At 35.2% G+C, this 15,698-nt stretch overlaps 2 protein-coding genes across 10 annotated transcripts; both read right to left on the bottom strand.

Moving 5' to 3' along the window:
• Window positions 1-3,257: 3,257 nt before the first annotated feature.
• Window positions 3,258-8,138, bottom strand: LOC132159960 (ubiquitin carboxyl-terminal hydrolase isozyme L5-like). The gene is made up of 11 exons (XM_059569651.1): window positions 7,917-8,138; window positions 6,490-6,553; window positions 6,295-6,400; window positions 6,076-6,201; window positions 5,927-5,988; window positions 5,709-5,839; window positions 5,568-5,631; window positions 5,380-5,482; window positions 5,188-5,301; window positions 3,979-4,077; window positions 3,258-3,488 (listed from the first exon to the last, which is right to left on the bottom strand). Exons 1-11 carry the CDS (start codon window positions 7,990-7,992, stop codon window positions 3,444-3,446), a joined length of 990 nt encoding a protein of 329 aa, XP_059425634.1. The 5' UTR covers window positions 7,993-8,138; the 3' UTR covers window positions 3,258-3,443.
• A 794-nt stretch (window positions 8,139-8,932) lies between these two features.
• Window positions 8,933-12,339, bottom strand: glrx2 (glutaredoxin 2). 9 transcript variants are annotated; one of them, XM_059568715.1, is made up of 5 exons: window positions 11,559-11,592; window positions 11,007-11,067; window positions 10,865-10,928; window positions 9,294-9,470; window positions 8,933-9,161 (listed from the first exon to the last, which is right to left on the bottom strand). In XM_059568715.1, exons 1-5 carry the CDS (start codon window positions 11,575-11,577, stop codon window positions 8,994-8,996), a joined length of 489 nt encoding a protein of 162 aa, XP_059424698.1. In that variant the 5' UTR covers window positions 11,578-11,592; the 3' UTR covers window positions 8,933-8,993. The 9 variants fall into 9 exon arrangements, with proteins under 9 accessions (XP_059424698.1, XP_059424699.1, XP_059424700.1 ...); XM_059568716.1 differs by lacking the exon at window positions 11,559-11,592 and adding an exon at window positions 11,392-11,535 and having other exon boundaries at window positions 11,007-11,024; XM_059568717.1 differs by lacking the exons at window positions 11,007-11,067; window positions 11,559-11,592 and adding an exon at window positions 12,299-12,339 and having other exon boundaries at window positions 10,865-10,958.
• Window positions 12,340-15,698: the final 3,359 nt, after the last annotated feature.

The following is a 15,698-nucleotide window of genomic DNA, read 5'->3' as shown; positions in this document are numbered from 1 at the left end:
TTCTACAAGTTGGTCTCACTTAGCCAAAACAACACCGAGCTGCAGTTTTTACCCAGTGCACACTGATGAGTTACTGCAGACCAGCCATCCGAACATTTACAGAAACACTCATACTTGCGTAATTTCACCGAGTGCAAATAAAGTGAGCAGGACATTCTGCACTTTACGTGCTTGTTTTGTTCCACACGTTTGCTACAGCTAAACACATTCGTGCTCATGGTGTTCCTGTAGATGATCTCACGGCCGTCCGACACTGAACAGACACCAAACACTGCGTCAGTTTAACTGATCCAAGAACCTGTTCACACACAGTGAAGCAGAGCAGCTATTAAAAACACTGCTGGCTTTCCTCAACGCGCTTCCCACGGGTCGTCTTCACATCTGCAGTGAGCCCGAGATGGATCGAGGTGCTTACTGTATGCCACACGTGAAAATATATGAATGTCAAAGCAAGTGGCTTTTATTTTGAAGACGTGGCATGTTTTTTTCTTCAAGCTAAATATTTTTTAAAAAGGCACATGCTGGTAAGTTAACGTGGTGAACGTTACCTCACAAAGCCACTAAAATCAGTTTGGGGCCACTTAAAGAAAGAAGAAAAAACGGTAGTAGGCCTAGAAACATGACAATTTGGTATGAATATTTTTTTTCTTTTCTAGTCCATAATGGCCTGTGAATGCCAAATAAAGAAATGGATAATAAATATACAAACAATATACTGACAAGTCACGCTTAAAAATGTGTTTTATTTTCTTTTACACGGTGTGTATGTGCATGTAAAAGTGAAAAGAGAAGAAGAAGAAGAAAAAAAACATGCACATTTTTTTTTTTGACTTGAAAGTCCAAAATACTTTTCAGGACCAATGCACTTCTAACCATAACAGCCATTAAAATAAACTAAAATCAAATAAATGTGTAGATAAGTAGATAAACAGACCAACATTTTCTTAGTGTGACTTGAGAGTCCAAAAATACTTTCTGGGACCATTATGTAAATGAGCACAAATGTAATTTAAAATGTATGTAAATAATCACACACACAACACACACACACACACACACACACACACACACACACATACATATTATTATTATTATTAAATTATGATAATACTGTTTAAATACTTACGTATGAATTGGGTTACTAGATATATAAATATATAACCACAAGTGCCATTTATAATAATTTTAGAGACTTGTTGAAGTTACTGGATTCATAAACACAAATGCCATTTGAAATAAATGTACCCAAGTGTCATTAAAAACTAATAAAATAATTTTATATATTATATAACTGAAAAAAAATATATTACACACTGACCTTTTACAATTTTTATGTGTGTGTGTGTGTGTGTATATATATATATATATATATATAGAGAGAGAGAGAGAGAGAGAGGGGAAATATTAGTAGATGCGTTTTTGTTTCGTGTCTTGAGTGTCCAAAAATAAGTAAAAAAAAAAAAAAAACATTCATTGCTATTATGATTCCTTTAGTCTGAATTTAGTGAAGCTAGCAACTAAGAAATCAACGAATAAAAATAAATAAATAATAATAATAAAAAAGCTATAAAATGTGCTGGTTTTGTGAAGCTACACCAGAATAACCTCTAAAGACCTCTGTTATGATCTCCTGTTCTAAACATGTTCACACCTAGACATAATAACACTTTTCTGGCAAGAGTAAGATTTTTCACATAACCGGTTCGCACGGTGTACACTACAGCAATAATATAAGATTAGATAACGTGCTCCTTCATGGCGGGAACGGCGTCGTGACGCGGCTATCACGTAACGTTACTACAGCGGCTCTTTGAAGTGCACTGACGGGTCTGGGGAGTTTGAAGGAATGTAAATAAACAGTCCGGCAGAAATAGAAACGCAACTCACTGTGTAAACCACTGTCGCACGCTACGAGTACAGATGAAAAAATCTGAGATATAAAAAAAAAAAAAAATCTACCGCCAAACACTCGGGCGATTTAGGCGTCTCCTTGAGCGCTGCAGAACATTAAAATCCTGTTCAGCTGTTTTAAACAACACATACTGATGTTTGCTCCACTTCACGTGAACGGCTGCACGAGAAAGGCAAAAATACAGGGCACATTGCACAAAGTTTGACCTAAAATGCGCGCCCTTTAGCTGAGGTTAGATTCCTAGCGCCTCTAAGCGTCATCAAACAGAACCGCACAAATAAGAGGTTTCATTCTTTTATTTTAATAGCTTATTGCAGTTAGTCAGTGCTTCCTTATATTTTCGTTTTTAAAACAAAAATTTTAACTATTAAACATTTTTTTGGGGTATAAATAAGCTTAAAGGGACAATCCTATTAAAATCTTGCCATCCATAAGTAATAAAATAAAAATATTTCTTGTAATATTTAATATTAAATAATTATAAAAAACACTTACAATTAGAATTATTGGTTAAAAAAATTAATTTAACTAAAAAAAAGACAAAATGCACAAAATTACTAAAACTTAAAAAAAACATTAAATAATAGTTATTGTACATAAATATCACCAAAATAATACTGTTCTGTATAGTCTTTTGGGAAGGAAAAAAATAAAACACAGAAAGAAATGGAAATCATTACCCATTATTCCACCAGTGAATATTTCTCACAGTAGTTTAATTAAAGTTAACGTTTGATTTTAGTCAATGTAGACAAATAATAATAATAAACAGTAATCCAGTTATTGTTAAAGGAAAAAAAATATTATAAAACAATTGTTTTTTTTTTAATGAAATCCATATTGAATAGCTAGTAAGCTATATTTGAGGAACGCAAACATGCAAATATTGATGGATTTTCAATACTGGTTGCTATGGTGGGAACAACAAGCCTGACTGCATGCAGTCTGTCTGCCCATGTGAGTCTGCGTCACACTCCCAAATTAAACATCCCAGATGACAGGAAACATCGGGACAAAACCAGCTCTATTTACATACACCAGAAACAGAAGAACTGCCATATAAAGCTACCCAATTCTTAAGAAAACAAGAAGCACTATGACATTGCTAAATGGACAGGAAGACGCTTTCCATGTGTTATTACTGCAAATTCATGATACATCATAATTAAAAATCTTTCTCGATTTCTCACATTTGTGTTATTTCAATTCTGATTAGGTTCATTATTAATAGGTCACGAATAAAAGATACATTAGTGCTTAAAGGTAGAATATTTTACAGCAATTTAAGACTCATTTATCGTCTTTTACCATTTGCTAATAAAAAAAAAACATGAAACGACACTAATACTGAACAAATGGGATTTATATGAAAATAAGACATTATTTAAACATCTCTTTGCATGCATGCACAGACATGAAGGAAATGACAGCAAGACTTCACTTCCAGGTGCTCCGTTTGTGGGATACAGAAGACAAATGCACATCAAGATATTCCGTGGCATAAAATTAAAGCGGGTCTAACATTGTTAGGTTACTTGGCTTCTTGCATTTTTTTGGCACTTTGTTTTTCCTTTGCCTGAAGAAACAGAGGGAAAAAATAAAAACATTTTCATATTCATCCCTTTTGAAGTGTATTCAGATTTGGAATTTCTAGAATTTTGAATTAAAATTATATGGATGCCAGCGTTTCTCCTACAATTATATTAGGAGAATATCAAAAACTTTGGGAGTTTAGGAGTCTAATTAGTGTTATCGATAAAATCCCAGAAAATATTGAGATATTATTCATTTTTTGTCAATATCGCACACCCCTTTTCACACGGTGGTGCAAACCTATGGGAAACACTGGATGCTATTACTGCATGACTATTTTAAGGTTTTTTGATATTAACATAATACCATTCAATGATCACTGCCTTATTATCTGTAAGGTTTCATGCTAATCTAATTACAAGAGAACAAAAGACTGCAAGCTCAAAAGCAGAGTCAAGATAACGTACACACTGTCCTCTAGTGGTGTGATGAGACTGGCTCTCAAACACACTGCTGACTGTGACTGGACTTACCTTTTCCACCAGAGGTATCAGCTGCTGATATTCGGCCAGCGTCTTCAGTAACTCCATTATAAAAGGCAGGTAGTTGTGCTTCCTTCTAATGTTCTCAGTCTAAACAATAAATAAATAAAAGTCCCATATTCTTGTACTTTCTTTAAGAATTATTGCATCACCACCACCACACACAATAATAAATAAATAAATAAAATGTTATTGTAATATAATTATAATGTTTTTGTTTTCCTTTAAGCTGTGTTATTAAATATAATTTTTCTTATTAATAATAATAATAATCATTATTATGAATAATAATATAATTAATATTAGTATCATTAATAGATATTTTATAAAAACTTTAAAATAAAACAATTATTAATAAATTATGTACGTGACATTTACAAATAGTTTGTATATTTTTAATAAGTTATAATATCAATAATTATAATGTTATAATAATAACATTATTATTAGACAAATTGTATTATAACTTACAAAATGAAATTATTATTATTACTATAAAGTTTTCAAAGTTACATTTTAAAAACGTAGTTTTTACAGTATTGAGATATTTTATATTATTTACATTATACAACATTATATTACTTATTAATATAAATAACTTAAACTAATTAGGAAAATATCATTATTAAATAATTTTATAACATACATAACTTAAAGGTTATCTTTTATAACATCAAGGAAAATAATATTAATAATGTTACACTGTACTAATATTAATTATTATATATCTGTATGTATTTAATATTAATAATGTTAATGTTTTATTTTTTAATAAATCTAATAATTTATTAAAAATATTTAAATATTAAAATATTAAAAATTTAAATAAATCTAATCTTTTTTGTAAGGGTAATTTGTAATGTAACCTTTTAATAGAGAACTGAATATTAATGAGAATTAATATGAATTAATAAATACATATATAATATAATAATAATAAAATGTTATATTTTATAATTCATTATACTCATTTGTAATATAACCTTTCAATTGACAAATTAACAATAATAAAAATGTATACATTAATATAAATTAAAACATACATATTTAATAAAAATGTCACATTTTATAAGCATAAGCAATAATAATTATAATAATAATAATAAAGATAACTTGAGTTATTCATAATAATAATATTCCTAATAATACACTATTAAGAAGTTGCTTTTTTAAAATGATCACTGATGGGAAAGTACACACTTTGTATCTTTTAAGTTTCTGGTTCTCTTCTTCGATCTGGAGCTGGTACTTGGCGATCTCTGACTGGATGGAGCTGAGATGATTTCCACTCTGGTCTGTGTCCATCGGCTCGTCCTGTGAACAGCAGAGACGTCTTTAAACAGCCTTCATCATTCTGTCGCTCCAGCATTGGACACAGTCAGAAGATCTCACCTCTGCGAGCTGCGCCTGCAGTTCAACGATCTTCTTCTCATAAATCATCTTGCGGTCTGAAACAATGGCCATCAAGTTGAATCGAATCTCACCCTCGCTGTATCTGGATGGGTCCAAAAGCAGAAATGCTTTAATAAAACCCAGTTCTGTAGAAACATCAACTCAGATCACATCAGCTTGACGCTTACTTCTGGATTCTTTTCTCAATGACGGGCCGTACAGCACTGATCCAATCATCCTGGTCACACACACCTGAAAAAAGTTTCTAAATGATTAAAAACGCAAACAAACTGCTTAAAAACAAACGATTCAACACAGATTCAACCTACCCAGATCTATAGGTCCTTCGCGAAGTCCGTCCAACTCATAAAGTCGGCCGTTAACAGGAACGTAGCTCACAAAATGAAAAGCATCCTCTTCTTTAGCCGACGACTTTGCGTCAAACTCAAACATCTGTTGTCTTTAGAAAAAAAAAGCAATTTCTCAATGTTATATATTATATACCGTAAAAGAGAATAAACTTTCGCAAAAAGCAAACAGAAGTAACCTGGCAAAGCTGTTGTGAACTTGTCGAATCACTTCAGAGTTACTGAGAGCAAGACCCTTCATCTTAAACATAAACAAAGACATATAAAGCTTAATAAACAATAATGAAAAAAAAACACCTTTAAAGATAAAATGTGCGCGCTAACTTACCGCAGCGTCAAAACTCTGCGAGAACTCTTTAAATTCTGTCAACGTTTCCCCAAGGTGCATATCAGGATGTGTGCAGTTTAACAACACGCTGACGATCGCTTGGGTCGCACAGGCGTTATTGATGACCTGAAACAGTACGTTTGCGAAAATTATTTTCTGGATATCCTTTTTGCACTTAGTAGCAATTGGCCGGATTTGATGAAATACATAATCGTGCACCTGCTTGGCGAAGAAGATCTGTTCCAGCCTCGAGTCTTGCACTATAGACCCTGCTGGCTCCTCGCCGGGTTGCCACTTGAAGAGGAAAATCAGTCCATGAACGGGCCTGAAATGATTTACATGCATATTCAATTGCAGTTTAAACACTGGAGGAAGGCTGGATATAATAATAAGTGATTCAAGGGTGTTGCCTACTTGAGATTTTCAAAGTTTTCTGGCTCCATGCTCCATATCTCTTCTACCTGTGCACCTTTGCATCCTAATGACAGCAAAAGATACATCAATGTCGCAAGACTTCCGAACAAACCAATGCTGAACTGAGGATTCAAAACTCTGCCTAAATGTTTAAATGCACCATTATGAAGTCATTTTAAAAACCCTTAACCTAATGTTTGATTACCCCAATGATGATCCAAAAACATTTAAACATACTAATAATGGTTGGAATGTGCAAATGATCCCCAAAAATACTGAATCAGTTGTTCAAACTCACAAAAAAAATGATTCACTACATATTTTAAACGTGCAAATGATGCACAATATACTGTGACAAACGTTTGAACGCACCTTTAATGTCAATAATATTATGAACAGAATCTTTAGAAGGTGCAAATGATGTCCAAACATACTGAATAAACTATTTGAAGTACACACACACACAAAAAAAACAACAACAACAACAACAACAAAAAAACATATGAACTGAATGTTCGTAACGGTTAACTGACTCACATATATATTGAATCTATGGTCGCATCTCGCATGCATATCCAGAGGAAATGAATCGAACCTTTAGAACTCGCAGATGATGTCCACTTAAAATGAATCAAGTGTTCGAGTGAGTCTTGACATAAAATGAATCGACGACTCTCTGGAACATGAAAAAGATACTCAAACACTGAATCAAATGTTCGAAAGCATACGGTCCAAACGAATGTTCAGTGTTCTGAACACTTAATTGATGTACAAATATACTGAATCAAATGTTCCAATCAAACGTTTGAGGGAAACAAAATGAAATGGAATTCTCAGAACAGTGAATGGAATGTTCGAAAAACAAAAACAAACAAAAAAAGACTTGTTTCAGAACAAGCAAATGATACCCAAAGCACATCAAAGACGTTGTAGTAAAGCACCTTGGCTATATGGCTTTATTTCCGCTTCTGAACGTTAGATTCAGCATTTTGGGTTTTTTATGATCCCGGTAATTCACCAATATTAATGAATACAAAACGATGCTTGTTCTGATGCCCAAATCTGATGCGGAACACATATGATGCCCAAAAAATGGCATCAAGGTAGGCTGCTCACTTTTTTTCGAGACAAATTCAATGACATCTATACGTGACACGGGATCAGAACAGCAGAAATGTGATACAGCTGTCATTCTGCATTAATGAACAAGTGCAGCGCTGACTCATGCAGAGCCCATTCAATGCATTCAGCCAAATATATGGATTTACGGCATATCGCAGGCTAGTAATCAAACCCTACATAAACTACAAATTAAACTGAAAGTCAAAATCACTGAAGTGAAGCAAAAATACCGCACTCACGCGCACGTATGTATTGCACATAATGCAACTGTGTAAATAGGAATGTATATAATGCAGTGTGCTCACCAAAGCCCTTTATCAGCTCTGTGAAAACTCCAGGGTCGCTTTCCATAAGACACCACTCCCCAGCGCTTCCCGCCATTTCTGCAATTATGTTTCTTATTGAAAACAGAAAATTGTACTTGAGTAGCGGTTAAGCGAGGCTAATCGTACTCATTCACGCATAGAGTAGTTTCCCGGCATTCCTTTCGACGTGCGTCATTCTTCTGCTTCACGTGGTGCCTCAGACATGTGAGGCGCGCTTCTGCCTCCACGTGTCCGGGAGCGCGCTCGAGGCGAGCTGGCCCTCACCTTTTTTATTTCAAGATTAAAGCGTTACAAAATGTTTCAATGTTCACACAAATACAAACACACGCTTAAATTAACAAATATAATGATATTTAACAGGGCTTTCGGTTGACAGTCTTAGTTCGTGTAGAGATTATGGAAGTCCGTTTCAAATGAATGAATGAATACATTAAATATTTCCTTGCAAATCTGCGTTTATATTTGACAATTCAACATTTTCTTGCAATTGCGAGATGTAATCTCAAAAATGTGAGAAGGTCCGAGTTCTGAGTTTATATCTCACAGGTCTAGTGCAAAAAGGTCCAAATTATCGAGACACAAACTCAGAATTGCGAGAAAGAAATGCCAGAATTGTGAGATTAAAAGTTACAATTATCTTGTGTCCAATTATCTAAAAACAGGCCCTTTATACATTACTACTCGAAGTCAGAAATATTTAATAATATTAATAATCAGTTTACAATGATGAAAAATATGGTTTTATTTCAGACCAGTGGGTGTTTGTGTGTTTACATCAGAGAAATGAATACTTTGACATTTATGTAAAATACTTAAATTCTTTATTTTAAATATTTATGTACATAAAGGAATACTATTTAATATTATATTTAACGAGTACGCATACGGTGCATAACAACCCCAAAATAACAATACTCATAACAATGCCAATCATTCAGGAAAGCATTGATTATTATTATTTTTTCCTGACAGAAGCATACAGATTAAAACATCTACTTAACCTCTGCTCGGGCTGTTCACGGGTGACCAACGAGAATGAACACATAATACAAAACATTATGACTGATTATGTTGATATTGAGGGTTGCCTGAGCCCTCAGGGCTGGTACTCAAACAGCACAGCCTACACTGTTCAATGAGAGGCAGAAGTTTCCCTTGCTGGTGGAGCTGCTTTGTATCTGTGCCTCCTCCAATGCACTGCCCGTTAATAAAGACTCTTGGCACCTGAAGGAGTTAAAAGGTTTAAGATCAACAACACTATTTTGGCAAAAACAATATATCTTACCATGTGCATAATTCTAATCAGCATCCGGTACTGTAAATGTTTTATAAACATCGATAAATGACAGGACTTACTGTTCTGGCACCTGTCATTTGTGCCAAGGTCTCCTGTAGACGTCCACCATCGTTTTGCTGATCCAGTTCAACAACTTTATATGCAGCTCCGATCTCGTTAAAAACGTTCTTCGCCATCTTACAGTATGGGCACGTGGTTTTGGAGAATATCACAACACAGTTACTGGACACAACATCCTGTGCAACAAGATCCTGGTTAATACATTAAAACAGACATCCTACTGAAGGCCTAAGATTTAGATTTTCCTCATAAAAACTGCTGATGTGATTGAAATGGGAAGAAAACCTTCCAGGTCTGCTTTGGTTCTTGTTCATAGGGAAAAATGACGTGATAATTCAATATGATAAAAAAAAATTATCATAATTTGTTGCTCTTATTAATATTAATTATAATAATGGTGAAAATACATTCAAGTATATTTGTATAGTGCTTCTTACAATACAAATCGTTGCAAAGCAGCTTTACAGGAAATTACGTTTCTACAATATATTTTCAAGTAGCTTATTAGTGGTGACTATGTCTAGTTGATATACATATGGCAGAATTGTATGGTAAAAATCAGTTAATGACATCATCAAACCACACTATTCACTAACAGCAATGATTATATGTTGCAATCAAACTTATAGCAAAATTATGTACCGTATTTTCCGGACTATAAGTCACACTTTTTTCATAGTTTGGCTGGTCCTACGACTTATAGTCAGGTGCGACTTATTAATCAAAATTAATTCGACATGAACCGAGAGAAATGAACCAAGAGAAAACATTACCGTCTCCAGCCGCGAGAGGGCGCTCTAATGCTGCTCAGTGCTCCTGTAGCCTACACTGAAGACATAGAGCGCCCTCTCGCGGCTGGAGACGGTAATGTTTTCTCTCGGTTCTTGGTTCTAAATAAATGCGACTTATAGTCAGGTGCGACTTATATGTTTTTTTCCTCATCATGACGTATTGAGCTGCTCGTGTGTAAAAGAACACAGTGCCATGCTTTACTCTGACACGTGCAACACATTATACACATTTACATTTCACACAATTTATATATTCAACTAAATCACAGCCTTTGCAATCTGATAATCACACTAATCCATATAGCGCTTCTTTTATTTATACGATAAGTTTTATTCTGATTAATCGTGCAGGGCTAATGTATGTAAACACTGAAGCATGTTTGTAACAAAACAGTTTGGTTTGCCTTCGACTTCCATTGGATTTTTAGACCATACAAAAGAAGGCAATGGGACCAGAGACCGTTTGGTTACCAAAATAATTCAAATAAATCATTCAAAATAAGTTTATGATGATTTTTCAGTTGTTATTTTCAGTGTTTATGTGAAACTTCTTCAATTGATACATTTCTCACTCTCACACACACACACACACACACACACACACGAAACAACAACTTAATGATTCATTCAGTGTCTTTCTGATCTGGAGTCTGGACTGTGTGGAATTTTTTAGCTTCACAGAAAAACACAGATTTCATACATGACTGAAACAAGAAGTCAGGTTTTAATTTTCTGAACACTAGTATGAATCAAAACACACCATTGAGTTACAAGTTTACCTGGACAAACTGAGAACACGCTGAGCTTGACAACCCAGGCGCTGTCGACGTGAAATTCCCCATTCTAGACAAACCACACGAAATTAGGTTCAAACTGAGGGAGAAATCAAAACAACAGGCTTAGATGAACACACAAGACGACCTTGTTATAATCACTGGTCTGTAGAAAAGACATGTTGAAGACACAAGGAAAGCGAACGCAGCTAGTGCAGACACAAGAGAGTGCCAATTTAAATCAGTCATGTTGTTCAGCTGTCTAACTTTAGTCCCGACTGAATAACTAATTAACAGGGATCTCACAGCTAAACTGTAATCTGATCAGATCACACAGGGGGGGATTTAAACACCTAATGACCCTAAAAACAGCATATGGCTTTTGTCTCCTGAAGTAGGTTAATGTTATTACCGTCCAGGACGGAACAAAAACAACGACGGGGCTGAATTCACCTACCGTTGAAATGCAATTAAATGCAAACACGATCACATGTTAAATTATATTATCTAATATTAATGATCCTCATAATGACCTTAGAGTCTGGTAAGCCTGTCTGGATCTGTAAATACATCCTCTCGTAAACATAGCTGGAGTGTAAATAACGACAAGCACCGATTAATAAATAAAAAGCCCTCCAGTTTTACATAAGACCCCCTTTTTTCCTATTTTGCTACAAAGTCCAAAACACAGCGCGCGTACCTCTTAACCGGAACCACATTGATGTGACGTAAGAAGCCCCGCCCTCCACGGGTCATGTGAAAACTTTGCTAGCAGCCTGTCCTGATCATTGAACATTATGAGAAACTAACTTGTTTTCCTCTAGGGGGCCACAGCGGCTCAGAAACCCGGGTTCACATAATTTTGTAGCATTGCAGATGACGTGCTGGTGTTTATTTTTAGCAATAGTCAAAAAATAAATAAACAACATCAACAATAAAAAAAAACGTATATATCAAAACCCTTAATATATCAAAACCCAGTTTGTTATGAGTAAAATTAATTACCAAGAACTTCATTTGGACAACTTTAAAGGTTATTTTCTCAGTATTTAGATTTTTTTTTTTTGCACCCTCATATTCTAGATATTTAAAAAAACATACATCAAATGAAAGCTTATTTATTCAGCTTTATATATATATAATTTCGAGAAATTGACCCTTAAGCATTTGTGGTCCAGGGTCACATATTTATGCACACCAAAGGTTTATTTAAATATATTACTTCAGAACACTGGCACCTGACATGCAAACAAACTATGCCTAAAAATGCCTCACCCATAAGTTAAATCACACGACTGGTTCACCAGCGTTGAGAAAAGTACTAACAGACATCATGATACACTTAAAATAATCTATGTAATCTGCAGTGAACGGTCACAGTTTGAGCTACAAACAAGTGTGTTTATAATTGTGACATTACATAAATTTGATAAGAAATACCAGTTTGTGGTGGTATCAAGCAGCATAAGAGCTGTTCTGTAGAGATAAATAAAAGCGGGTGACACCGGAAGCAACTCACTCAACTGGCCGCCCGCTATGTTAAAAATAGTGTATAGAGTTATTTGTCCAGTGTTTTGGATATTTCAGTGTGTACGCTACATCATCTTTGTTTTTCAAAGTTTTTTTTTTTTTTGAGGGAACTGTCACTTTGCAACCATAGGGTGGCACTATGCTATTTTGTAAAACGCATGACATGGAACCAACACAGGATTTAGTTTCAGTTATCCTTTTTTTTTTTCTGTTTCCCCATATTATGACAAGTGATTTAATGCTGCTCCCTAATCTCTGGTTTTCACAAAAGCTGCCATATTGCCGTCTGCAAGAAAAAGGCAATTTATTTTTCTACCCCTCTAATCCTTATGACTTAACCAAAAAGAATTAAGGCTGTTCTTGTCACTTTTTAAAACAACAACATGAGTTATCCATCTTATGGTTATTTTGGCAACAATAATAAATATTACAGCACAAAGCTGGCCGTATAGATTGTTCTATAGTCCGAGGTTGCGTCTTTCTCTTTCAGCCGAGTAGGAAACAAAAATAAACTTTGAATTATTTATTGCTTACATGTTTTAAAGTTTAATGGCTTGAACTCCATACTCATTAATATTGTTCAAAGAAGACGAGCAGCTTGTCGTTACCTTTCACTTTCTTTTTGTAATAATACTTAAGGACACACTTAAGGAAAAGTTATTTTGTTGTCCTTGCTTAAAGGATCCCTGTACCGATCAACTGCAATATCCAACCAGGAATTTGATCCATGTGATGCCAGTCCATCACAAAAATACTGTGCATTTGGAATAAACAAATCCATCAATAAGTGGTTTTAACTGTTGCTTCTGGCCAAAATATGAGATCAAAATCCATTATTACTCTTCCTCAAGTGAAAAGCCGTAAAAAAGTGTTTTCCTCTCAAATCAAAATCCACCAACATATTTGTCTAAAACTGTTTTGGACTGTATTCACTCCTAAACAGTGCATGAGCTGTGCATGTTTCGCTCCTGATTCATTTGAAGTAAAAACGTCTAGATGGATTTGTTCATAAAAACACACAACCTTTCTCTTCATAAGATGTTAATTGGTGGACTGGAGTCATGTGGAATATTTGTGGATATTTTTTTCTGCTGTTTGCACCCATTCACTGCAGATAATCCATTGGTGAGTAAGCAATTTAAAGGTGCCACAGAATGCAAAAATCACTTTTATAAGGTGTTTGAACAGAGCTGTGTGGCCGCAGTGTGTGAAAACAACCAGCTTATAATGGTAAAAATACACCCACTCATTGTTTTATAATACCAAAAAAATCATAAAAGTCTCTCCACACGAGCAGTTCCAGGTTTCTCACTGCTATGATGACATAGTCAGTGAAAGTCCTGTCCATTTGTGACGCTTTCTGCCCTATTAGCATATAGACAGCCCTGAGTGAGAAGCAGCGGTCCGCCATTACTGTTTTCTTGCTGTAGCTGTTGGAGGTACAATGTCAGCGCTAAAGAGCCATTAAAAGTGTTGTGTGTTGGGATGCACCAAAGAACATAGGAGTCTCCATATACCGCTTAGGACACGGTGGTTAACTTTCATTTTCGAAGGAAATATCCCAGAACAAAAAGAACGAGAAAGTCCTGTACATTTGTGCTAACATTTTACGCTGGAGTTGTGCAAATTCAAGAAGCTATAAAAAAATTTCTGTGGGGTATTTTAAGATAAAACTTAATATACACACTCTGGGGACATCAGAGAACAATTAAAAATATTTCATCAATGCATTCTTTGGCACTTTTAAAGGAACAGTTTACCCAAAATGAAAATTTTATCATTAATCACTCACCCTCATGTCTTTCCAAACCTGTAAGACATTTGTTCATCTCCAGAACATGAATTAAGATATTTTTTATGAAATCTGAGAGCTTTCTGCATAGACAGCAAAGCATTGTTACTAACAGACCCGTGGGGCCACATAAGATAAAAAGCCCGGAAACCACTGTTGTAGACCATGATCGTTAATTATTAGTTATCTTCTCAACGAACCCAAAACCTACAGGCTTTTATAGTGCAAATGCACACTGTCTTCTGCGCCACACATTTGCCCTTTTCCCATCTAGCGATTATCAAGGGTCCGTGTAACCCACATGTCACAGTAATGGGAAAACCCTCCTTAGTATTTACAGTCTCATGACAAGTAATGACCGGCATACACCGAACTCATCAAAACGGCTGGAAACGCAATTCCCCACCCACACTGAGAGAAGACACCACTCGCCCATGCTCATTTCAGCGCGGTGTCATCGGAATATGCCCCGCTGATTTAATATCTGTTTGCTGCATGCATTTGCGGGCAGCCATGTAATCAAGCAAGAATCCACTGCTGCGGCTGCCCTCATAAATCACCATCCCTGGCAGACAATCATGCCTGGCTATATGGAGTCAGGCACTAGTGAAGGCACTGATTGTACTCACTGCCTTATTAAAACCCTTCCCGCCAATGGAAAGACACGTGTCTTTTTATTTATCGGCCTGGTGTCATTTGTGGACTCTCTGTGTTTCGCTTTTAAATGATTTGGCACGGTGATGGAATGACGCCTCAATTGAGTTCACAAGAGGAGAGTCTGCCATTCCAATAATCTCTCGAGTATCGCTTCACTGAACTGGCCGCGATTCCTCCCTCCTGTCAAAGCCAACTAACGTCTCCTCCCGACGAAGGTACAACAGACTCGTCTTGGCAATAAGCTGTGGCATTTTGTTAGAGAAGGTTACTGCGCTTTGTCACATAAGGGCTTGTCTCAAGGGCCGCATTCTGGGTAGAAAATGAACAATTGAATTCATAAGTTATTAGTCATTTAAATGCCTTTCCAGGCCTTCAAATCTCAGTTTTAAAATGTAAAAAAAATGTAATTTTATTTTTAAGATATTACTAATTTATGTTAATTTTCCAGAACTTAATAGGGTCAGTATCACCATAGAGTGCCTTTCAACCTTCACAATACTCAAACATTTTGGTTTTAATTTCCCATTTGCTTTATGTTATATCATATATAGTAGACACTCAAGTACTATAGAAACATATCAGCTGAGCTCCCACACATTTTATTTTAGACAATTATGGGCCATTATTTGAAGCATAAACCATAAGATATGTTCACTCTGTAATGGACATATATATTACTGTTAAAATACATTTTCAATGTAAAATTAAGATGCAAATTATATTTTCTGAAACGTATGATGTCCCTTTCCTAAACGGAGATGTTTGTTTGCTTTCGAATTATAAATACATTAAAACATTTATGTCAATGTTTTTAAAGAAACTCATACAATTGGCACATGTATTTTTTCTTATTTGGAGAAA

This window comes from Carassius carassius, chromosome 16 (genome assembly GCF_963082965.1).
Source record: "Carassius carassius chromosome 16, fCarCar2.1, whole genome shotgun sequence".
Classification (NCBI taxonomy): domain Eukaryota; kingdom Metazoa; phylum Chordata; class Actinopteri; order Cypriniformes; family Cyprinidae; genus Carassius; species Carassius carassius.
Note: the sequence above shows the minus strand (reverse complement) of the source record. Positions and strands in the feature narration are given on the sequence as shown.